This window comes from Cygnus atratus, chromosome 7, assembly GCF_013377495.2.
Source record: "Cygnus atratus isolate AKBS03 ecotype Queensland, Australia chromosome 7, CAtr_DNAZoo_HiC_assembly, whole genome shotgun sequence".
Classification (NCBI taxonomy): Eukaryota; Metazoa; Chordata; class Aves; order Anseriformes; family Anatidae; genus Cygnus; species Cygnus atratus.
In genome coordinates this window covers 10727803-10746400 of record NC_066368.1, presented here as the reverse complement: position 1 = coordinate 10746400, position 18598 = coordinate 10727803, and the positions used below count along the sequence as shown (strand labels likewise).

The window sequence follows — 18598 nt, the reverse complement described above, 5'->3', positions numbered from 1 at the left end:
GTTTTACCGTAGTCATACAGGCTGATTAGTCATACAGACTGCAGCTACTGAGCAGAGCACATGCAGTGAAGTAAAAATAGACAAAATCAGCACACTAATGGGAATAATTCCCTGCTTAACCAAAGAGCAGAGGCTGGCTGTTTGTATTGACAGTTTTGTCAGTGGAGCTGGGCAAATGACCAGCTGAGTGTAGTGGACAGGGTTAATATCTTCACACTTTTTCTTTCCTCACAACTGCCACATGCAGTGCTCTGAAACCTGATATTTTTCATCAAAAACCGATTCCTATTTTCCATCCTAGTATACTAATCAATTTTACCGTGCAGCGCTCGAAGCACATTGACTGTCAGTTACTCCTAATTAATGCTGAAGGCAGACAAAAAGGGAGAATACAATAACTGACGTTATTTAATATAAGATGCCTACCCCAATTTTGCTTCCTTTGTGGAAAGCTCTTTTGGTCCTTGTTCAAGATTTAAGCGCTGGCCTGTTTTATGTTTTGTTTCAGAGGGTTGGTTGAATGGCAGTTTATTATTCAGGACAATAAATTAAACTTCTCAAAGCCAGAGAGTTCCAGCACTTCTGGCACAGGCTGTTTTCTGCCAGAAGGAACACACTCAAGTCTGATTCATACCAACTGTTGCTTTTTAATGTAAGAAAAATAAATAAAGATTCACATTAAAAGATTCACATTAAAATTTCTTTAGCGCAGAAATTTGGACGCGTTAAAGAAAAGGCAAACAACGTTCAGTGCAAAACAGATAATGAAAGCTTCCAGGCCAAACTGTGCCGCGTGTTACTTGTGTGTAACAGTATGAACATTGGGGCCTAGCATTACAGTCTGATTTCAAAGAGCTCATGAAAAGAGGGCATTCTTTGATGTTTTGTTTAAATTGAACATAACCAAGAGGGTACACAGAAGCATTGCTCTGGCTACACTGAAATCAGGAAAGGCTTTGCAGCTTGCTTCAGTAACAGCTGAGTTAGGTCTGTGTGTGTCTATGTGTTTCATAAGTTTCGTGTATAAAGAATATGTGTCAGTAATGCTTGTGGGTATATAAACAATAGGAATTTCTGACACGTGTTTTAAAAATTGTAAACTGGGAAACTGTAAAATAGGCCCGAGTATGTACCTGAGTGATATTTATTTTAGGAAATCCGCAGAGGTTCTGCTTTTCTATTCAGAATTCTGATTAATAAATAAATGAAAACCTCCCTTATTACTGTAGATTTCCTCCTTTAAGTAGGAAAGGAAATATCTGTGGTAAAGTAAATCATGCTGGACGCATCAGATGAGAGTTCTTGCAGCATTCCTCATTGGGCACCCTGGTGCTGCGGTGCTCAGTGCCACGCAGTGTTCAGACAGCTTCTGGAGGAGGTGGTGGTAATAGAATAATTACGAAGCGATTGTAGTGCTCTGGTGCGACTTTTAGTCGCAGGCTGTCGCTTTTCGGCTGGCCTAGGGTGCAAACAAGAGAGCTCAGGTTTGTGTGTGATTTCTGTAGTCTGTACTACTCTCATTAGGAGAGCTGACTGCAGCTCTAGAGACTTAATTAGAGACATAATTTACTAATAATTTTTTTCATTGAACTTTTCAAATATATCATTAGACTAATATATATATAATATATAATAAATGCATGAAAAGGTGAGGCGTAATATTTTATTTTTTCCCACAAATGACAATCCTTTCTCTGAACACAAATGAAACTACTTTGAAGTAAAAATCCTTCTTAGTACTTCAGCATTTCAGCAGTTATATGTCATTTTCTTGTCTACAAACTGAAGACATTCCTTCTGTAAAAGGGCTTTTATATTGTCTTATATTACTGTGAAATAGATATGGGTTATTCAAATGAGAAATTATCTGCCTACCACATTACGCTTCCTACTTTCTACATACAAATGAAAACTGCTTTGCCTCCAGGCAGTGTGAGATATTGATATGCTCAAACTTATTATTTTTGTAGTGGTTAACAATACCCCATGGAAAACACATTAGCAGAAGGTATGGTGAGATATTACTGTAATATCTTTTCTAGTAAGTACTATATGCCAAGGATTATTTTCCTGTTGGGCATTTGTCCTTTGTGCCTGTGTAAAAAAGCCTTTGAAGGGTTTCTGACTTGATTTTTTTTTTTTTTGAGGCTGATTTTTCATTTTTTCCCTTTAATTACAAGGAGCTTTCCAGATCGTTTCTCCTGCTTGCAAGGGCAGCTCGGAGCGCCGCTGGGAGCCCTGAGCCATGGAGAAGCAGCGGGCGCTGCTGCCCCTAGCTTGGGTGCTGCTGGAGCCGCTCACCCCGTTACCCGTTTCTGCCAACACTAACCCCTGTCCCGGCCTCTCCACTAGCTCTGTGGGTCTGCATTACCATTTTTTATCCTGCTTTTCCACTCCCCAAAGGCTTCCCTGCCCCTCACCCTCCAACAAGCCCCAGGCTCTGCACTTCTCTTTGGGTGGGAGCCAATGGGGGCTTGGGCACGGCACAGGCACCTGCCTGCTGAAGTTATGGGGAAACCCCAGTTCCCCTTCTTATGGGGGCACTGCTGTACCCCAGTTCCCCTTCTTATGGGGGCACTGCTGTGAGCGTCTGGCCTGGGGACTTTGCACCATGAGGGTGTTTGAAGCCTAGAAGATGAGGGTTGTTGCAGGAGAGGCACTGGGGAGGCAGGCGAAGGCAGCCTGTTCCTGCCAGACCCGTGCAGCTTGCCCGCAAAGTTTATGAAGCTGTGGCACAACTTCTGTGCCAAGTCAGAGCTTTGCAGTGTGTTGCGGGGGGCACTGATCTGCTACTATAGCTATTTCTGACAATTTTTAGCACATATTTAAAATGAAGTTTTTAAACAAATTTCCTTTGAGTTCAATGCATGAAGAATTACGTTTCCTTGGGAAGCACTTGCAGATAGACGGCTGCAGTGTAGCTAAGCGAATTTGTATGGCCCAATACAGAAGTTTAAAATGTAAAGCAGTGTTCCTGTATGCACACTAATCCTCAGAGCCCTTGACTTACCATGGCATGTCATCAAAACCAGACACCATTTAAATGTTCTGGAACAATAACTTGCCCGACTTCTGAAAATCCTTCCCTGTAACCTTGGATTTAGGTGGTCGATGTGCTAGTTCCGTACATCTTTTATTTGAAAGTGGTTGAACTTTCCTGAATTAAATATTTATGGAGAGATGTGTTGCAGGAAGGAAAGCAGAAATATGCCCAATATACAAACTGGACTTTCACACAATAGAAGACACATTTTCAGGGTAAAATGTGTACTGAGTAACAGTATGCAATAAAGGAGAGAGGAAGCATGAAGGCCACTGCAAAATTCAAGGACACCTAGTTTTGTTCTCATGTTGTGAGTGTGGATTGTTGTCTATGGCATTGGCTTTGGCATTTGAAAGTGTCTAAATCCAACAGAAAAGAAACCAGAATGTATAGTTGATTTTAAACAGTAATGGAAGACGTCTCTCCCAGAACTACAGAGCATGAGTTGTTAATAAGAAACCACCAGAGATCCAGCTTTTTTTTTTTTCTTGAAACTGCAAATAGGGCAGTTGCTTTTTTTTTTAAAAAAAAAAAAAAAGCCATGGATACCATGTGGTATCTTCAGCACACACAGCAGACCAGTCAGGTGGAAGAGAGGTCCTTTCATTACTAGTGTTTGGAGAGAAGGCAAAACACATCATGGTTCCCTTCTTGGGAGCTGTCTTTAGTCTGTCTGACACTTTCATTAATGACTTGGGTGAACAAAACACCCATTATATCTGCAGCTATTGCCAAGCGGAGAGGATTTGCAAGTGCTCTAGAGGCAGCACAGGAATCCAGAGTAATCCCAACAAACTGGATCTGGCATAACCTGGATGCAATATTGGTGAGAGTGACGTGAAATGCTGATATGAAAAATCCACTGGACGGTGAAAAGGAGAAAGGACTGAGCTGGCCATCCCTGTGTGGAAAGTAAGACCAGCCAAGTTTCAGTGATCCCTCCAAACAGCCATCTCTGGTTCCCACGTGGGCAACAGCTCTTCAGGAACGAGCTGTGCTGTGCTGTTAGGAGGGAAAGCAATTGCACTGGGCATTGCAAACAAGTGTAATACGGGAGATGTGCAAATAAAGGAGTTGGGGTGGACATAGGGAAGGCATGACGGTGGCTGCAGGAAAGCAGGAGAAACCCTTCTTGGTGTGCATTGGATGACTGAGCAGAGAGCTGCTGTAGATTTTAAGAGGGCCTTTCTAAGAGTAAGAGGAGTCGGGCAATGAATTGTCCCTGGAGGTTGTAAGGTCTCCTCCAAGGAAGGTTCCCAAGAGTAGATTGAACAAGTACGTCAAGAGTCCTTGAATTCAGCCTGATGCCACCTCAGGAGTTAGTTTAACCATCCTCCTAAGATCTCATCCACGATCACAACCATTACTCAAGATGTAGCTGCTGTGTTTGCCCCTGTATCCTGTCCCTTTACCAGTGGAACTGCCTGACTTCTCTGCATATAAACAAACGCAGGGGACGTTTTGGGTGAAAATTTCAAACGAGTCCAAAGGACTCTTGGTAGGAGTCAGGCACTTAACTCCCAGCTTTGTAAACCTCGAGCTTAGCAGCTCTGTGGTAACATTTTACATTTCATCTTCCAGCTAACTGTTAGGTCAGATGCTTGTCCAGATAATAGAGTTTACCACTGCCAAACATATGCAAAACTCTCTTGGCACGGTGCATGTATACATTGGCCAGAGTTTTATTTTAGTCCCTCAGCAGTATAATGGAGGACTTTAAAAGTCATTATTTGGGATAAGAAGGGTTTTACTTGTAGCTTATAAACGTATTAAAGTAGCTTAGGGTTTTTAGTGCTCCCTATCATTAGCTGAACTTACTGGGAAACATGATATTTTTTTAATCAACTATAACAGGAACTCAGCAAAAAAAATTCTGCTGCAGATGATTTCAGAACTTAAATTCTAAAAGTGGAGGGTTTTTCTCCTTTCAGCAGATTTTTGAAGTTTTATGACCAAGAAAGTAATTTCACTTAAAAAAACAAAACAAAACAACAACAAAAAAAACTTCTTATGGAGACAGAGAGAGAGAAATTTAGTATCAGCCAGATGCAATCTACGGCATAGAAAAAAGTTCCCGTGTCCACTTTTTAACCAGTGTACCAGACTTTATTGACCTAAGTGATGGTTTTATTCAACAAGAAAAAAATGAACTTAAGCCCTGTGTTCTTAGTGGGATCCACAAAACAACATAAAATATTGTTATAATAATTAGTTATTCTAATAATTAACATATGCTGTTGAGATTGCTGAGCTTTGTGTTTACTTTTACTGGCATTTGAAATACTGCTTTGCAATTCCATTGAATTCAAGGGGCTGAATTCTGTCCTCAGATACAAACATATACTATCACAGAAGTCAAATTGTGCATTTTTTAATTGAAGGCTAGGTTTGCCCCTAATATTTTTCAGCTTCACCCATATAGCAATTGATTTTTAAGTTTTTTTGATTTGCTCTTTTAGTGCAGCAGCAATTGTTTTGGGTGAGTTTAAAGAAGGCAGCCCTGTGTGTTTTGAATAAATCATACATTGCAGGGAAGGGATGTTCACACGTCTGCATAACAGAATATAATTGATTTTGTGCTTGAATAATTAGAAAATGGTGCTCTTTGATGTGTCCAGGAATCCCAAATTAAAAATTCAGTTTTCTAACTGTTGGAAAAATTGATTCGGAAACAGTTTGAATGGATGAAAAACAGCATGCTGTTGCAAACGTGCTTTAAATCTAATACTAGGCTAACGAAGATTAGGTATACATTTAGAACAGTTAGATATCTTCAGATCCTGCTCCATTTTAATTCTGAAATCAACACAATAATAGAAAAAATGCATGTTTCAAATTATTTCGCAGTGAAAAATATTAACAACTATATCTATCAAAAATTTTGACAAGTAGATATAATTATGCATAAAGGCAAAAGTGTCATGGCAGAAGGAATGCAAAATCTTAGAAGATGTGCAAGTTTCATGGCAAATGCAAGAAAAAATCTGCACAGCTCTGAATTGGTCATTTTTTAAAGAATTCAAATTCATTCCCTATGCAGCAGTTCAAATATTTCTCAGTTTAAATACTTCCTAAATACATAGTTGTAACTAAGATCATAACATTATTAGTTTGTATTTCAAAAAATTATTCCTTTGTTTTGGAAGGTGCCAGGCAGCACTTTAACATCCTTAATTTTGTCATTTTAAAATCATAGAAATCTAGCTGTGGGTTGTCAGCCTGTTCTAATAGATGTGTTTCGTGCTCGGCCTTTTCATCACTCTTGTAGCCAGGATTACTCAAATAATCCAGCAGTCTAGATACCTTACCTCCGACACCGTGTGTTGCTCAATGTTCCTGGATGCTAAAAACATAATAAGGATTACAGGGGTAGCAGATGGGCAGAATTTATTTATAGCAATGGGGTCTTGCCAACATTTGCAATTTCGTTACGAATACTGCAGTAGGTGAAGCATCTCTTCAACTCCTAGCTCCTAGAGCTGGGGGAAAACTTGCCTGGTTTATGGCTTTCTTCGTGGAAACTTTACAGCAGCGCTCCTGGCTGTGAGATATTTTAGAAAAGAAAGATCATCTCTGGCTTTCCTAGTTGTGCAGCAGAGGCACTTGTGTAGCCCAGCTGTGCACTTAATGTTAAATAAATTAACGAAGAGAACAACTCCTGTTTACTTTTTACAGTACGACCTTACAATCAGGAATGTTTTGCAAGGGATCAAGCTAACTTTGGCTGATGTGGGCTAATTCCCTGAGCACTCAGTGGAGAGCAAGTTCATTCAGCTGCTTTGAATCATCTTGCGGCAGGGACCCCCCACGAGCAGCCAGGGCTGCATTTTGGTAACCTGAGGACGAGCTGGGGTGGGACGTGTGTGTGTACGAGAGGTGGATGGCCCCACAAAATGCCTTAGCTGAGCCCCATCTTCACTTGATGCTTGCAGTTTCCAATGGTTTAGTAAATATGTAACAGGTTTATTTGCAAAGTGATGTTATCAAGTATATAATATAATGATTGTAGAACAGAAAGGGAAAGATTTTTAAAGCTCCGCATGCTGCTCCTGCATATCTCTTACTGTCTGTATTTCATAACAGAACAGAAATCTTTGAATGTGGATGCTATTCTAAGAGATGCTTTACACACAGCCCTCTTCCCAACCTCCCATCTGCATATCTGTTTTTCCCACTGCCCCATGACCATGCCCTTCCTTCTTTGGCTTGATTAGATGATAAAATATTCAGTTTCTGCTGTGCGAGGATAAAGCCTGCAACCTGAAGCACCCTGAAATCTGGAAATGCAAACCAGACAGCTGAATTTTGAAGCTGTTGCCGTTCCCAAACCTATCAGTGCATGGGAATGACCCTCCTCGCTAATTCTGTCCCTTTGCAAGTGGCTCAGGGGCTGCAGCTTCTCCTTACAGCATTTGCTTTTCTCCAGGTAAGGCAGCTCCTTGCAGTCCCTGACTCCCCACCGCCAGCCCATGGCCAGGGTCTGAAGCCAGCGGGTATGGGCAGTGGGGTGGGTGCTGCCCTGCTCCTCAGCCCTAAAGCTTTCAGCCCGAGCAGGCTGGAGGCTGTCCTGCTGTGCAGCTGTGCTGGGCGCCCCTGCGCTGCCTGCCCCCGCTGCAGAGCCCAAAAATGATTTCAGGGCTGGGGGGGCAGCAAACTGCTGGGTATTCACAGCTGGAGGTGCTGTGGCAGGGCACTGTTTATGTGCTGGGGTGGGTTATAGGGACATACAAGTTAGGCAGATATAGTCAGACAAAATACGAGGAGAACAGCAACTCTGAGGGAGCTTCAGGGCTTGCAGCAACAGTGTGAGAGTTGTGGTTCCCCTGGGAGGGACCCATGCCCACATCCCGCAGGTAACTGTGAGAGCTTGCAAGTGGCTGCAGCTGTTGGGATGTGCACACTGCTGCACGGGCTTGCAGCATGGCACAATTAGGCTGCTGGGAACAGCAGTCATCCACGACTCCTGAGCCTGCAAACATTACATGCTGGCTCTTCTTTTTCTCTTAGGGCCACCAGGCAGTTCTTATTTGCATGCTCTATAAAACTTTTGAAAACGTTTTACAGCTTGCTTAACGTACAAAAGGTACAAGCAGCTATAAAATGAAACAGTAGCTCTGACTGCGGTGAGTGCCGCGCAGCAAATCGTAAACCAGGACGGTCCAGATGCTGGAGGCACAGAAAACACAGCCTGGGCACAGGGCTGCGCCACGTTCCCCAGCCTTAATTCCAGCACGCATGCTGGTGTGGGATCCTCCGCTCGCTGAGCCCCTGTGGGGCTTCTCAGCAGCTTTTGTGGGTCCTCAGCTTGCAGGCTGGGGGTTCTGCAAACCTCTGTGTTGTTTTGACTGGAGTTGCACGCTGACTTTCATCCATAACCAAATTTACAGCAAACTGTATTATAAATGCAAGTCCGAGAGCGAGGGATGGAAACCGTGCAGGAAAACAAAAGGCACCCCAGCACTGAAGCTCACTGGTGTCAGCTTGTGCTGGCAGGGAATCTCGTCATGACATAATGATGCACTTATCCAAACAGCGTTTTGTATTTTTGGAGACAGATGTGCTGTGCAGTTGCTAGTGGAAGTTAAATGTTAAATATGAAACCCATTCATTTTCTCTTAGTCATACTTTGGATTTAAGCAGATGTTTTCCTAATTTGTGGTTTTCAAATGTAGCATGCTGACAAGACATTTATCATTAACTACAACTTCATCCATGCAGTTTAGCAAATTGGCCAATTATTAACAGTGAATGTTGCATGGCGGTTGATGCGTAGCTCCTGCTGCTTTGAAAGGCCTAAGTTGAAACTCAATACATTTTTACAATATAAATTAATTGAGCTTTGGACCACATCCCTGTTGTTGGAGTGCTCTCCGCTCTCATTTTCAGAATGAGCAGCCATTTGTAATGTGTTGAGTAGCTGTGCCATCTGTGAGCAGGGGCTCCTGCTGGTGTAAGAAGTGAAGGCTAACATTTTTTCTGGTATGGGTGTGAAAATGGCTGCTGGTATCCAAGTGCAGGCAGCATGACTTACAGGGGGAGCGTGGCCACGGGACAGTTTACGCGCACACACACCAGGCTGGCTCTGCCATGGGTGATGCTGGAAGTATACCAGAAGGATGCAGGGGGGCAGTAAAAGCAGGGTGGGTACAGCTGCCTGGAAGCTAGTGTTGCCTAATATTTTCCATTATAATATTTTACTTGTTTATGAATTCGCTAGTCTTTACCCATTTGGGATGATTTTTTCTCCTGTTTTCTGTTGACAGGGTTTCATGTGGTAGGGAGAGGGTTGCTGGTGGTGGTGTGAGCTGGGGAGATCTCCCAAAGGTGTTTCCCAACACCAGGAACCACCATATGCCTGAAAGTATCATCTCCTATTTTCTTAGTTCTGGAATTCAAGCATAACAATTTAGTTATCATTTTATTTATCCCATGTACAAGGCTTAAGGGACAACACTCAATGCACCTGTAATTTCTAGAAAGCATAAAGACCTTGATTTTCACCAGCTGACACTGCAGAAATTTTGCCTTACATTCCAGTTGAACTATGAAAACTCTTTAGGATGTTTTGTTCATAGTCCTTGTTGCTGCCATTTCTGTTTTTTATGGCTTTTGAAGTAGCTGCACAACCTCTGATGCAAAGATTTTTCTTCACATTCCCAACATTTGTTTCTGCTCTGGCTTTCCAGCAAATCATATGTTTTTTTTCCTCCTCTACATTCCCATCTGCCCAACAGGGAAGCTATGTATTTTGTTACAGAACAGGCTGCCATGTAATTAAATGAGAATTGTGAATAATTTAAAAAAAATGTGTTATGTATTGCATCTTCCTTGATGCCACCAGCTTTGCTAGCTGTGTAGTACTTATCGGGTTGGCTTTATGTCCCATCTGATGTCCTTTTCTTCACTTCTCCCTGCTCTGTGGGAAGAGGTGGTGCTGGGTCCTACTGAGCATAACAGTATCACCACAAAATCCACAAACGCCACTGGGAGGTTGAAAATTGCATAAAAAGGGCAGGGGGGTGGAAGGGAACAGAGTTTTGGGGATGGTCTGGGATAGCTTATGTTGCCTCTGCTCCTGGTTTGCATTATGGGTGTGAATCCCATGGATACTTAAAGTGAGCTGAAGGTTTGATCCAGAGAGTCAGTGAGGAATGAAATGGGGGTTTTCAAGAGAGATCTCTGATATACTTGTCTTCCTCATAACTTTTTGATTGAAACGGACCTGGCAGCAGAGGTTTAAGCAAAGACGATGGGTTATGGCTGCATTGCCAGCCACCACCTTGCTCTCCCTGGGTTTAGATGAGTAAATCTCTCAAAGTGACTGCTTGCCCCATGCCAGGCTGTAGCAGGAGGCAAGAGCAGCTCGATTTCGGGTGAATTCAGCTAACCCATGTCCTGACCCCTTGCAGCGCTGCCAAGCTCCTGGAGAAGAGCCCATTCTCCGTCGGCACCCCAAGCCCTCTGCTCCCCTCGCCGGCCAGCCTGCAGCTGGCCCAGCTCCAGGCGCAGCTCACGCTGCACCGGCTGAAGTTGGCTCAGACCGCCGTCACCAACAACCCGGCCGCCGCCACCGTCCTCAACCAGGTGCTCTCCAAAGTGGCCATGTCCCAGCCACTCTTCAACCAGCTGAGGCACCCCTCCGTGATGAACGCCCCGCCGGGACACACAGCCGGGGGCCCTCCGCCGGGGCCCGGTATCGCTAGTGCGAGGTTCCCCTCCGGCGGCATCGCCTTCCCTGCACAGAGCCCGGCCTTGGCCACGCCGGGGGGCGGCCTGGGGCCCGTGCAGGCCCAGGCCCCCAACACCATCGTCATGAGTCCCTTCGGAGGCGTCATGGCTCCCACCTCTGGCCAGCAGCCCGTGGTCGTGGGCCTCAACAAGGCGGGACCCTCCGCTGCAGCCGCTGCAGCAGCGGGGGGGTTTTATGAGTACAACAAGCAAAATGTCACCGCCCCACAAGCCTACACCTCAGAGGGGGATCCGCCTGGCCAGCATGGCTTCCCCTCGGCAGCAGGGGCTCGCTATGAGGTGCCCTTCAGCGCTGCTGGCCCGCTGAAGCACGAGGCGCCGGCGGGGTTCCAGAAGGAGGCCTTCGGGGCGGCGCCGTCCTTCCCCAGCGACGCGCACACCAGTGCTCATCCAAAGGGAGATCCCGGCCCCATCTTGCATGGCACTGGTGCAAGCAACCAGTGGGAAAATATCCCTAATTTCTCCGGCCAAAACAAGCCTGACCTCCTGCCCAGTGACAGCATGTGGCCATCAGCAAGCCAGCAGCCGTATGAAATAAGAAACGAGCTGTACAACCCCGAAGAACCGACACCTGACACAAAGTTTAGCGCGGCCGCGGCCCCGGCGTTCGGCAGGCTCAACAATAGCAAGCAGAGTTTCGGCAGCCCCCGGGTGAGGCAGAATGAGGAGCTGAGCACCAGCGCACCCGAGCTGCCCATGCGGCCGCTGCAGCCCCACGAGCTGAATGACTTCCACGGCGCGGCCCCCCTCCACTTCCCCCATGTCTGCACCCTCTGTGACAAGAAGATCTTTGATCTGAAGGTGAGTGGTTTTATTGCACGCAGGGGCATGGCTTGGACACGCAGTGTTTGAAGGGGTGCCCTGTCTGTCTGTGTGTCTGTCTGGTGATTTATCTGGCTGCCTGTCCAGCTCTAGGCGTAGCTGTGTCCGTCAGCCAAGTCAGCATCGATTGCTGTGGAGGTACCCAGAGAGAAATACAGACAGAGTTTCATAGGCCTGGCTTGCAGCATCGTAAATACGTTTTGTGGAAATTACTGGGGTTTCAGGAACTGTTTTTGTTCCGCATTTCACTGTGAAAATGTGAGGGGGAGCACATGTGCGTGCGCAGCAGTCTGTCGCTGGGAGATTATAGTCCCGGCGTGAGAAATGCCAGATCCAGGCTCAAGTTGTTGCTCATCTCTGATGGGTGCAATTCAAGGGGAGGAGGAGCTTGAACCTGATTTCCCCCCTTTGCTCCCCTCTTCTCCTCCCAGTACTGTAATTGCACATCTGCAGTTTCGTCTGGCTCTCTTTCTCTTTGTGTTTTTGATCCCAAAGCCTTCCTGATAAAAGCTGTGTGGAAACTTGATTAAAAAAAATAGCATTTTTTCATCAAATGGCTTTGCTAGTTTCTCTTTTGGGATGTCCTCCACCTCCTAGTAGCTCTAAGGAAAATTTAGATCTCATTGTCCCAGTGGCTTTGGCCTGGGAGCAAGAAGCTACCCAGCATATCGGGTACAGACCGTGCTCCCAGTTCTTATCTGTCATGGGCCCAGCCAGCTTTTTTTGGCCATGTTTATACTGTCAGAGGAGCCTTCAATTCAAACTGACCCTTGAGCAGAGACTTCCTGGTTGTCCAGCGAGCCTGTGTGCTAGATCACGTTATAGGTCAGCTCTGGAGACAGCTATGTACGTAGCCCACTGCTGCCCATGGGCTCTGCCTGGGGTTGTTTTTGCCTGGTGAGCCCAGCTCCACAAGTTGTTGTGGCCTTTTCCATCACATCGCAGGACCGGCACCTAATGGCAAAGGCATGTGTTTTCATGCTGATGGTGGCCTGACAAAAATATTACAACAGGAACAGTGGCCAGCAAATGAAATAGTAGCTGATATGTACATGCCTTGTGGCTTTGGGATATTTGAATGCATTTGCTTTTTCGTGTTTCTCTTTTAGTCTTTGAGCAGCTGCTCGCAAGAGGGTTTGCTATGGCTACTGCAGCTACAGGATTGGTCTGAACTATCCCCCATCTAGGGCATGTTGGGCATTTCTTTTTTTTCTTTAACATTTAATAAGTGGGGGTAGATGTCATTGCAATGAGTTTTAGTTGATCTGTTCATTGGTGTTTAATGCACTGCCTCATTTGATTCATAGAAGTGTAAATAACTAAATGCACTTCTCTTACAAGTATTGCTCATCTACTGAAATGAATAATCACTATCTTGGCTGCTCTGTGTGCTGAGTACCCTCTTCATGGACATTGCGGGAGTTGAGGATGCTCAGAGCCTTTCAGGATAAGCTTTTCAGATATAATAAATTAACTGATTTAATAGAAATAAACATACTAGATTTAAAAACTAATACAGAAAAGCTGTCCATGTGTAAAGTAACTGGTAGGTAATTTAACCTACAAATAACAAATCAGTAAATGTATTGGATAAAAGTGCACTTGGATACAGTATCATACACTTTGATCTTCAGCGTTTCAGTATTGATTTTAGAATAAGGTAAATGGAATGGAGAAGCAATTTCTTGTAGATTTGTTTCAGGATTTTTTCCTGTGCTCATCATCTCTTTGTTTCAACATAGGACTGGGATCAGCACATTAAGGGAAGTCTTCACATCCAAAAATGTATGGCTTTTTCAGATAAGTAAGTATTGTTTCACAGACAGTCTTCCAACTGAATTTCTAATAGAGCATCCCTTACTTCAGTGGCTTTACACCAGGAATTTACTGTCTAATAATAATGCTTTAATATTTATGGCACATTATGCATGCTCCTAAAGTTGTTTTTTTCTTTTCCAGCACTGGTATCCGGTGTGTGTTAAGTTCAGCAGATGGAACATTGCATTTATCACCAAATAATGCAGCAGTTTTCAATCCATCTAGTATTGAAGGTGAATGGTTGTATGTGCAATAATTTTAAAACTTTTTTTTTTTTTTTAATGAAAGGGGAAGTCAGTCTTTGGGGAAAAGTGGACATTTCAAATGACATATGATACAAGTTTCCAAGGAGAATAGTTTTTAGATGTTGTATACAGAGAGACTTAAAAGGCAAGATTATCTTTCAAAATGTCAATTTATTTTTCGTTCAATTAGTTGTTTTCACAGTACAATGTGAAGCAGTGTATAATTTGGTGTAGAAACTATGAAATGAATTGTTATGTAAATGGGGCATTGCTTACTGAGTCAAGATGATAATATGAGTCAAGATTTTCATGAAATGTGTGTAATCCATTATTTAGATTATCCTCCAAATGTCGGCTCATCTTTTATCACAACGTCAGCAAGATCCTTTGGCCAGCCAGGTCCTACATTTTCTTCTCTTCCATCAGGGGTAAGAGTGAGTATCTAAGCAAACTGATCTCCTTGCTGAGATTCTTGTAGAAGCCACTTCTACTTACTGGAATTTAAAATGTGTCAGTTTAGGCAATGATGTGAACATTGAGTCTGTTATTTAAACCTTCCAGCAGCTCTCTTAGGCCTTTGATTTTGGTCAAATCAGAACTCGACTGTAGATTTTTTTTCTCAGTGCTAAAAGTTGTTTGCTTGATAGACAGATTTGGGGAGGGTGATGGACTGTTCTGTGTGTATCCCATAATTTTTTTCACCCATATTCTGAGCATTTTTGACACAGGAAAATCAGCTTCAGCTAAGAATGAAGAATAGGATTATTTTTTTACTTACGCTATGTATCAATTCCAGTGAGAAGTCTCTCCAGATATTTATCTGTAGCAATCACTCTGCCTCTCCCATGCTGGGGTCCTTCTCCCAGGTAGCAGTGGTGGCAAAGACAGTGGCTGCAGCTTCGCCTAGGGGTCCCAATTCAATTCATTGTACTGGACTAGCTTTTTCTCAGTTTATTTTAATGTACTATTTATATCATCTGCTGCCACTGGAAACATTTCAGCAAGTTTGCTTCAGTGTGCAACCTTCTGTGGTTTCAGTTTATTAGTTACCCCAGCACTCATCACGGGTTCCCAGTTGTATTCCTCTAGTGTGCAACTGAATAACCATTCTAATAAGCAAAAAGTGCCAGGAAAAAAAAAAAAAAGCTAACATTAGAAGTAGTTCTAAGTAGTTCTTAAAATGGAGAAGAAAAAAAAAAATATAAAAAAAAAAAGTTTTAAAAGAAGGCAAGAAAAGCAAATCATATGCAGTATGGATATACAAAGTTGTTAGGGTTACAGTGAAGCTCAAAATATATAAGAAAGCTATGATTAGAGTTGGAAACATCAAAAACTAATGTTAGGACATTCATCGAATAGCAGCAGTAATCCAGGGGTTCAAGTTTTCACCTTGTGTTTATATCCTGATGTGGTCTCAGACTCTCCAGAAAGCCAGGCTGAGTTGTGTCCCTGTGCCACTCCAGCTCACATCAGGCATTGCTTACAGAAACATCACCCAGATTCGTTTAATCCAATCAATTTTCTCCTGTGGGGTTTTGCTATGACAGGAGTTATTGGAAGAGATTTTAGCCTCTGCCCGTCGCAGACACCATGTGTGCAGGGCAGCAAAGAGTGGAGCTGCTTGTGATGCCTGCCTCCAAGGTCAGAGGTGGAGTAGCAGCGGCTGTGGAGGAATGTTCCTTTTCATCATGTCTGTCAACCTTGCAACAAATGAAATTACTGCTAATACCAGTATCGTTTCTCCTCAGAATCTGTCACTATTTGTCATCTAAGCTGCCTGCAGAAGTCCTTCTTCTGAATGACCTGCAGTAGGAGAGAGATAAGAACCAATAACTTCACTTTCCTTGGGCACTGTAAATCCCTTTTTCTTCAGAAGCTCATAAGGTGGACAGGGAGCTATATTAGAGGTTTGAGTTTACCAGCTGTCATTCACCCCACAACTCAGGTGATTTATAATTTACTACACCTTTGCACAGCAGTATTCATTTTCAACTAAGCTGCTGCCATTTAACTGAGCAGCGGGAGATTATACTTGACCCTTCATGTAATCATAAACAAAGTGTTCAGATTTCTGGAAGAGCTTGATACATGCTGTCTGTCTGTAAATAACTCTATCCCTCTTCAAAAGGCAAATACAGTGCAACAAGTCTTCCCTCAGCCCTGGAGAGCCATTAGCAGTGGAGGGACAGGACTGCCAGTTTATTATTATCTTTAGAAAAGATTCATGAAAAGCTCAAGAAAGGGATAAAGAATTTGAAAAGCAAGAAATCCCCAAAACGGGGGGGAAAAAAAAAAAAGATATAATAAAAATAAGTAAATTAGTTTGGTGAAATAATATTGGAAACTGAAGTGCTTTTCACTGTTACACATCAAATAATTTATTCAACAAGTTATCTGTAGAGCAAATTGGTTTTTTAGTAGTTGTCCAACTGCATTAGTAAACCCCTGTAGACATCAGCTGCAAAGAAAGTTAACTTGAAGTCTTACACTCCACACTTGATGCACAACAGCTACTTTAACTTCCTGAGTGTGGATATAGAAGGCGTGTATTCCTTTTCTGGCTGTGTTTTACAGCTCACTTAATGAATGGATCCTATTTAACTTCAATCAGCTGTCAAGATTATTGCCCGGTACAGCCCATCCACTCCTGGTATGAGTGTCTGACCACTTCTTAATCATGAATTGTAGTAGATTTATGATGTAGCATTTCAATTCAAGCCATTGCCAATTTGGGGGAGGTGGTAACATCTCACAGTCATCTGATTTAATGTACTGCTGAGTGCGTGTCTGAACCTGGGCCCTGGCACGTAGGTAGGGAACAGCTAAATCTTTCTAGACCTATATCTGCTTAACAGACAGTCTCTTAACAGATCTGACAAAACAAACAGGTGGTGCCAGGTGACTTGAGGTGCTCCTTTGCTGTCAGAAGGTTTCTTTTTCCCCTGCTAGTTGTAGGTTGTATTCTCCTGTTGCATGCTACATGCTGCCTTGTGAGATGCACTCAGCCATCACTCCTTTTCTATTCAGGTGGAACTGAGTTGCTCCAGCTTTATCAGGGTCAGGTCTGTGTTATTTTTCTGCCAGAGAAAATACTTTTCAGCTGGACTATGGCACTTGTCTGATTTACCTTATGCACCTGGGCAGTCTCTGTGAGATACAAGCGAAAGAGCAGACCACTGAGTGATGTAGGGTCTTACTGCAGCAAAAATACACAAACAGTGAAGTGGTAAAGCCTGGAGGGAAGGTAACGGGATGAAGGTGTAAATAAGATAACATTAGCTCTGTAACTTGTGAAGTTGCTGACAAGCCAAACATTTGTGATGGCTCTGGTGAACTTGATCCCACAAGATTACATGATTTGCATCTTCCCTTGAATGGCACAATTTTAACTGAAGGTAGAGTTACTTCTTCAATAAAACCCTAACAGCAGAAGTTATAAACAGGGAAGTAGTCTGGGAGGACGTAATCCTGTGTGAGCAATGTTTGCATATCATTAGCTGGGGTAAATTATGTTTTACTCTCAGTATACACTGATGTCTGCTTGCACAAGGAGCATAGACCCTGCTTTCCGTGTCAGGGAGATGGGCAGCTCTTTGGGAACTGCCCCAGCACTCCAAAATAGACTTCCACCCTCGGGAAGTGACGCTGCACCAGTAGCGTGTGTCTGTGCCAGCCAATTTGGGACCTCTGCCCCTTTGCACATCCAGTGGTCAGCACACTCCCAAGAGAAATGTCCCTCCTACTGGGTGTTGTTGCAATGGGAAGGGAAAGCAGTAGGTTTTCCAGCCTGAGGTACACCTGTTGTGTCCTCCTGCAAATTGAATGGGGTTGCTTTTACCCCCAACTCAATCTGTTCCACAAGGGCAGAAGAAGGGTTTGAATTCAGCCAGTGCTATCCTGAACTCCTCTGCAGTCACCTAAACTGATTTCTAATATCTGTCAATCCAGAGGGGACTGCAGTGAGCATCTGTTTCAATCTGTAGGCACCACAGACAACAGGTGTTCACTGAGTCATTGAAAATATTATTTTTTTTGTGCATTGCTGGCAAATTATTTGTTAAGGGCCTTTTACTCAGCAACAATATATGTGTGTGGGGAAGGCACTTTCACTGGACAGAAAGCTGCAGGACAAAGGAAGGCTGTGTGACTTGGCAGAAGAGCCGTGGGGGTTGTGGTGGTGAACCAGACAGGTACCAGGCTCTCAGGGAGCTTTTTGGAGGGTCTGAGACCTCCCCATGGCAGACACCCCCTCCATCTCTGAGTACTCCAAACTCTCTCTGGTGCTGGGTAAAGTCCAGTGTCCTGTGCATGTAGCCTGGCTCTCTGCTGCGATGTGCCAGGGACATGAAGTCGCTGACTCTATGAGGTTTGAGGTGGCAACTTACCTTCTGCAGCAATATCACTAATCCTGTTTTAACTCTCTCTAGAAGAGAGTTCTTTCTACTGGAAGAGCATCTCTTCTAGTAATCTTCTCTGGATTTTGTCATATCCAGAGATGGGGACTCCATCGCAAGTCACACTTCAGTTAAAAATATGAATGGGAAGGGAAATGTTTAAACCTGGATGTTAAAATATGTCTTTAAATAAGGATATTTGTCTTTTATAACAGGTACGCAGAACAGAACATTTCATTTTTTTTTTTTTCAGAAATGTAAGGTCTAATCTAATAGCTGGAATATCTAAGATAAAAACTTGGTTTTGAGTTGGGTTTTTTTCCAGTTTCCCCAGAGAAAATCTACATTGGGTCGAGTTGTTCACATCTGCAACCTCCCCGAGGGAAGCTGCACAGAGAATGATGTCATTAACCTGGGCCTTCCATTTGGGAAGGTCACCAACTATATCCTCATGAAATCCACTAATCAGGTACTGTGCGTGTGGAGTCACCAGCAGTGATGTAAATGGACACAAAGACGTACTGACG

The 18598-nt window shown here is 43.7% G+C and overlaps 1 protein-coding gene across 1 annotated transcript in view; it reads left to right on the top strand.

The window, feature by feature from the left end:
- Positions 1–18598, top strand: part of RBM20 (RNA binding motif protein 20) — a 127739-nt gene that overhangs the window by 91385 nt on the left and 17756 nt on the right. Inside the window, exons 7-11 of the mRNA XM_050711893.1 lie at positions 10453–11593; positions 13357–13418; positions 13574–13665; positions 14014–14111; positions 18397–18540. Of these exons, the coding sequence (XP_050567850.1) occupies positions 10453–11593; positions 13357–13418; positions 13574–13665; positions 14014–14111; positions 18397–18540 (1537 nt within the window). The remainder of the gene's footprint in view (positions 1–10452; positions 11594–13356; positions 13419–13573; positions 13666–14013; positions 14112–18396; positions 18541–18598) is intronic.